Consider the following 6,923-nt stretch of genomic DNA (forward strand, 5'->3'; position numbering starts at 1 on the left):
TTGGTTAGTGCCGTAGATCAAGAACGTTTATCTGGCAAGGTGGCTGTATTAATTAAAATTATGAAGTACATGCCCTTTTTGTGAAAAAAGGGACATCTTTTTCCCCTGTTGACATCGGTACACTAGTTAACCATGTTGAAATGTGCCCAAAAGTAGTTCAATATTATTCAATACGTTTATAGTCAAAGTAATTGCATTTTAATATGTCAATATCAATTCAAAACATAAAAGCTTTTAAACGTGCATAAACGTGGATCAGTCACCAACCATTGTCTACAGTAATCATGTTACAATTATTCCACAAGCCGCAGGATCACGTGTGTTTACACACAATCACCACATGTTCAATGGATTTAATTCACATTGATTTGAAAGAATAAAGTATTGGTTGTTCAGAACTACACCGGCAAAGACGGGATTCATTTCTGTTGTAAGTGGGATTTTGTCATTCACCACAGAAATGGAATTAATTATCGATGCATGCTGCACATTTTCAGCATTTGCGGGTGTGGCACATGTTGCGTTCCTGGTCGGTTTTCTTTGCCAGTGTCATTATCATGCAGAGTGACTAGTGTTAGAAAATCGGACTCCATTTGCTATCGATAATCGAATCGATTCGGACCAAATATTTCAATTTACTATCGGACAATAATCGAAAGTTCATGATATCATTTAGAAATACATTCCTTATACATAGTAGAATCATGATCATTTAAATGGTTTAACCTGGAATCAGTACATGCGATGCTGTAGTCATGCTGTTTGCAACAGTAAGTAAACATCCATAACCTTTTTCTGTCTTTAATAACTTAACGAAAAACATAACAACAACACATACTAATAATTGCACATCAATTGCAAAATGACGCACATCGCATCAAGTAAGTTACCATAGCATTTTATCCATGTAAAAGCATATTAAATATTTGTTAACCAGCTTAACATTCAATAACCTGAATTATTGGAGATTTCATTAAAATATCTTTTTTTCATAAAACTTTTACCAAAAAAGCAGATGTCTTCATAACAAACGGTACCAAAAAAGGTTTCAAAAACAGAATGCATCGAGCCGGTATTTGCAGGTAAGACCGGACCCACTACATCATAGATGCAGATTATTGAGGTTTTATGAAATATATAAAGAATTAAAAACAGTTTATTTTATTGTAATTTTGAAGAGTTTGTAAGTGTTTAAGTAGAAAAGTTAACATTCACTGTATTTCTTTAAGAGAGTAACCGCCGTTGTTAAAATTAACTTAAATTACCGGAAAGGAAAATTGACATTTATTTTAAATTTACCGGCAGTAACATTGGCTACATCGATTTTAGACAACCACTATCGATTGTCGCCGACAAAGCATTGTCAGCGACGATTTATCGATTGTACTAGATAATAGTTTAATCACTAATGCAGAGTAATGGAACTTTCTGGGTGAGTGATTGTTGAGGTAGGTTGTTGGTGGACTATTGATAAGATTTTGAAACATTTTGTGTGCAGTTCCTTTGATTTCAAATCAGAAAAGAAGTCCAATTTCGCGGTCACATGACCAACTGACTGTAGATAAACATCACGAGGTCACTATCCCTAACTTTACACGGCACCTTGTTAATGGGCCGATTTGTATGCGAGTGACAGGATAAAAGAAATTCTGGAACCAAAGTGCTTCATATAAATATTTTATTCTCGGTGTATAACAAATGGAAGGCAGAAACACGAAAGCCACATTTAAGACATTATTTCGATGGTGTTTTTTTTATTTTTGAAGTCAATTTATTTCCAGTATCTAAGTTCAAGCATTCTTTAAATATTTAAACTCCAAGGAATTGTATTTCCAAAGGGGTATCATTCACAGTTTCCTATTAAAAAGCTTCAAAAAGATTTTCCATAGACTCGTCCTGGTTTTCGTCTTTCTAGTGGTCGTGGAAGAACTGCTGGTTGTGGTGGTTGTTGTGAAGGTTGTACTGATTATTTGTTTTGTACTTGTTAGTGATGGTGGTGTCGTTGTTACGTTATGGCAAACGGGACAACACTTGTCACGCAGTTTCTCCTGAACGCCGGAGCAAGGGGGTGTGGAGAAAAAACACGCGTGGTCCCAGGCTAGCTGGTGCCCTTCGTGGCAGATGGTGCCGAAACAATTGTCTTCTGCGCGGGAGATGTATTCACCTTAAAAAGGATTAGGTATCACCGACATTTAAACATATATAGTACAAATTGAAGTTATTGACACACTGACGTTATTCGAAATGTGTCTGAAATAGCGATTATAATGGGTTAAAAACTGGTGATAACTGAAATAAGGCTTGCCAAATTTAAACTAAATGACGTACAGAACTTTCAAATTATTATGCTTGATTGACGCTAAAAAATCAACAAGCGTATAACACATACTTCCCTTAAATGAAAAGCAATGAAACCTGATCATTATTACCGTTTGCATAAGATTTATTGCCGATGACGCACCCTCCAGGTGGGACCATGGGTGTCGTTGTCGGCCGGGTTGTTGTCGGCGGCGCTGTTGAAGTAAGACAGACAGGGCAGCATTGACCGGGAATCCTCATCTGTTGCCCCAGACAAGGTGGAGTGAAAAAAACACACGCATCGTCCCAGTTTAAAATATTCCCTTTGTCACAACGCAAGCCCCCGCATACAGAGCCGCGTATGTCCTGCCCTACATACACATGAACATATTATGTAAAAGGCTTAAGACAGATTATTCAAACTGTGTATTATTTATCAATACCATCTCATCTGACCAGAGCTTCCTGATCCTGCAGAATATAATACCCAACACATGAGAATAAACTGATTGTTTAATTTAACAAAGCTTAATATATAAAAGTGCATTTTCTATTACTTATTCACCTTCAACAAAAAACAACAGCAGCGCTTCTACTATTTTTAAGGAAACTTTCAACAAATTTTAATGTCATTAAAATGAAACATCATGAACAGTTTCCTTCTGACTAATATCATCAGAGTTATGGCTCTTCCCTTAGGAAGAAGTACCACCCTTGACCAATTTATAACGCTATGAAGGGTCGCTAATCAACGGTAGGGGTCAGTTTTCAACATTAAATTGATTTGTCATCCGTTGACAAAAAGACACCTTAGGTCAATATTCAACGGGGTCAAAATTTAACGTTACACCGGCAATACGTATTTCTTAAGATTTCTTAGACTAAAACTTCTCAATTTTCGTCTATTTTCCAAATCATCTTCTTCAGTTAGACATCAAGGCATTCTATATATAATTTGAATTGATACACAGTACTTGTTATCCCCCGCCGAATCGAAGGTTTCGGGAGGGGGATATTGTTTTGGCGTTGTCCGTCCGTCATTCCGTCCGTCCGTCCGTCCGTCCGGAACTATATGTTGGTAGGCATTGATAAGAAAATGTTCAAACTTGGTCAGAATGTTCCCTTTGATCAAATCTCGTTTTATTGCGTTTTGCTCAAAGTTATTATTATATCTCGTTTTACTGTTTAACTAGCCTTCTCTTTCGTTATATTTGTTTTGCAAATTCTTCATTAAATATGATAATTCATTGACGAAATTCTTTTCAACAATTTTACGTGTGTGACTAACAAGGGGATGACCTTTTGCTTATGTTGTAATATCTTGTGGCCCGACCCATTTGTTTATATATGTATATCTATTTTCATTTTCTATTTTTTATACAACAAAATGTCGTTTAAGCAATATTTTTCCAAGACAAAGCGATTCGTTTATTGACGTAACAAGTATGGTGTTATTGTATATTTCTTGAAATTTTTCGACCTAAATTTACTTCTTAAAGTGTCTTTGAAAACCGAATTTACCGTCATGATATATTTTTCCCTCGTAGAAACACCCTCCTGGAACTGTGGTTATCCTGGGCGTGGTAATGGGGGGAACAGTTGCCGATCTAGTTGTCGGGCAGATTACTTCCACTAAATACAAAGTTAAAACTATAACGAAACGCATGACTTCTTTGCCTGAAAAGAAAAAAAAAGAACACACACAGTATTATCAGATAAACTTTCTAAAGTATGAAAATAAAATATTTCACGTATTGAGTGATCCTTATGTAATAGTTTTACTTGCAGTGCAAAGTGACAGTTAAATTCGTCGAAATAGATAAAAACAATAAATAAAACATACTATTTTAACACTAACAGTCTGGTTCATTAACATTTGATTTTACTGCTATAGGAGCCAAACAGTGTTATGAAACAAAAAATGTCTAAGGAAAAAAGTCAAATGGTCAAAATAAAAGCCCTTCCACCTAACGTACCACAAGTTAAAAAAAGTACAAGCGTAGATTCATTTCTGCAGAACCTCTGGATTTGATTCCCTACAATACCCCATGATCTGTGTATTTAAGTGCAAAACCAAGGAAGAAATACACCTTTTCCCTAAAACGGTTTTGCAGACACAGTTGAAAAAAACATATGAACCCTTCTACCTCTTATAATAGTTGTTGTACCTTTTGACAATAGTTAAAAGTCTTACGAGTATGATGAAATGAAAAAGAATACTTTATTGGATAAAATTCCTTTTAATTTCCCTAAAATACATTTATGATGTAAAAGCACTTAAATTAAAAAGCTAACCTACGGCGTCCAACATGCATCATGTTGAGGTGATATCTCGTTAAAGATGCACTCTTACTTCCAAATAAGATTTACCTCAATCAATAGTATTCATTTAATATTAAAAAAGATGAATAAATGTCAAAAACAATGGTTCTTATAACGGATACCGAGTTTAATTTGAGAGAAATGAGCATAAAACAGGGTATTTCTACCTTTTGTGACTATAGTAGACCACAGTAAATCTTTTAGCATACACCAATCATTTAATAGTATTGTGCTTTCAGCCATTAAATACACGGTTACATTCGTGTTATCAGTAATTAATATTTTCCATAAATGCATTATTTAGTAAGAAGTTAAAGGTTTATCAGTCAAAATTGATGTTTGTTATACATGTCTATGTATTGATTTCGAATAAGAATGTCACTTTAAGTCAGATCACACAGCATTTAAAAACATTAAGTTGTTTTCTCTACTCATTTTTACTATAAATGTCACTTTGAATGTATCTTTAAAGTAGAAAAATGTGAATCGTTGAAACGTGAAAAATAATTATAATAATAAGAATAAATCTATAAATATTTACTTAAATGCTAGATGTAATACTCATAGAAACATTGTTATCTTAACTTCTAAAATTATATGAAAACATTCAATTACAATTGTATATCAACAAGTGAAACATACCTTTCGACTGTTCCTACCAATGTATAAGTTTGTAAATGAACAAGTTATTCACCATGCATGAGTAACTTAAGTATATTTATTTGATTGACCAAATTCATATTCTGATCAGCGTTATTAGATTGATTGAACCGCTTGATAGCGCCGAAGGCTACAAAAAATAGACACTGTTTTGTATCGGCTTCATATTTTACAAATCTATTTCATTAAAAATAAGATGTGTTTGCGTGTGAGATCCCCCCAAAACCACAGCAATTAACGTCAACTGTTTTTCCTTTTTTAACAGGTATTTTCAAAACGCTTTAAAAGTTTGTGAAACGTGATTAAACAGTACACAGCTTAATATGATGCAATACAAAAGTAAACAAACAAGATCAATATGTACAACAAGGATTTCGCACGTGTTCATAAATATATAAAAAGTTTGAATAACTTTTGTTAAGATTGTTATATTGTGACAAAAGATGGTATATAGAAGGAGTTTATGGGGAATTTTCATTGGATTATGTTTGGGATCCCTAGGGTCAAGGTCACTGTTAGTTTAAACATATTTATTCGGTTCATGTATACAAAAATAACAGTACAATAGTAAGGTTAAATGGAGTGGAAAACAAGCAATGGAAGGTCACGGTTACCATTAACGTTGCTTAAAAAAATCAGTTAAACCAAACGAATCCCATGAAAGGTCTCCAGAAACTCTTCGTAGATCCCAAGATATTCAGTACCAAGGTCAAGGTCACTATTACTAAAATTAATTAAACGGATGGTTAAGAATATCATGAGATGTAAGAACAGTTTATAACCTTTCAATGGATTGCGTTTGGGGTTCAGGGTAAAGGTCACTGATAATCATATTAGAAACAAAATATTGAAACAGAATATCTATAGTTAAGGTTGACAAATTGTGACCAAACTTGGTTTATAGGAAGATTTGCGTTTACAGCCGCTCTGACTAAAATTCAAAACGGCGAAAACTGAATATCGTTAGTTTGATTTGACAAATGTTAGCCCAACTTGGTATATAGAGTTTGATACCTTTTATTTGATTGCGTTTTGGTCCCTACATACTGTTAAAAAATAGAATTTTGAGGCCCCTAAGCGTCAATGTCAATTTCGCTGTTACTAAAAATAGAACAAGAACGCCAAAATACTTCTATTTACATCCGTTCGTTCTTACTAATTGATGTTGTTGACATGCTTTATGTATTACATCAACAACAACAATTAATAAGAACAAGGTGACATCTGTTTTAATAGCTTATGTGACAACAAAACCTTTTTGTTTATATTATGTGTTATAAAAATAGTAAAGGGTCGTAGATAATGTTGAAAGAACTTATCGCCGAATACCTTTGCATGCATGTTTGATATACTAGTAAACTTAAATGCCTAGTTTAGAAATGTTTGGCATTACAATCCCCTTCTGTGCATCTGCTACTGATGTCACAGTAGTGGCCAATTTCCTGTTTATTTGTTTATTGGCTCAGGGCCAATTAGGGTTCATTTCTATAATAAAACCTCCAAAATTCACAGCAGGATACTAGATCTGAGATCTGATAAGACAATTAGGCAATTAGATTAAGATTAATACACAGAGGTTGTTTACAATTCACGTGTTTGAATGTTTTTTTTTTTTTTTTTTTTTTTTTTTGGGGGGGGGGGGC

At 34.0% G+C, this 6,923-nt stretch overlaps 1 protein-coding gene across 1 annotated transcript; it reads right to left on the reverse strand.

The window, feature by feature from the left end:
• Nucleotides 1-1,663: 1,663 nt before the first annotated feature.
• LOC128218126 (cysteine-rich motor neuron 1 protein-like) lies at nt 1,664-5,414 on the reverse strand. Its single transcript, XM_052925676.1, has 4 exons — nt 5,263-5,414; nt 3,820-3,975; nt 2,430-2,669; nt 1,664-2,164 (listed from the first exon to the last, which is right to left on the reverse strand). Exons 2-4 carry the CDS (start codon nt 3,962-3,964, stop codon nt 1,848-1,850), a joined length of 702 nt encoding a protein of 233 aa, XP_052781636.1. The 5' UTR covers nt 3,965-3,975; nt 5,263-5,414; the 3' UTR covers nt 1,664-1,847.
• Nucleotides 5,415-6,923: the final 1,509 nt, after the last annotated feature.

Source organism: Mya arenaria, chromosome 14, assembly GCF_026914265.1.
Source record: "Mya arenaria isolate MELC-2E11 chromosome 14, ASM2691426v1".
Taxonomy (NCBI): domain Eukaryota; kingdom Metazoa; phylum Mollusca; class Bivalvia; order Myida; family Myidae; genus Mya; species Mya arenaria.

Excerpts from the sequence above, each read along its gene's own strand:
- LOC128218126 (XM_052925676.1), bottom strand. The coding sequence starts at position 3,964 with ATGCGTTTCGTTATAGTTTTAACTTTGTATTTAGTGGAAGTAATCTGC. Across the intron at positions 2,670-3,819 it reads GGGAAAAATATATCATGACG|GGCAGGACATACGCGGCTCT; the intron begins GTAAATTCGGTT and ends ATGTGTATGTAG. Across the intron at positions 2,165-2,429 it reads CAATAAATCTTATGCAAACG|GTGAATACATCTCCCGCGCA; the intron begins GTAATAATGATC and ends ATCCTTTTTAAG.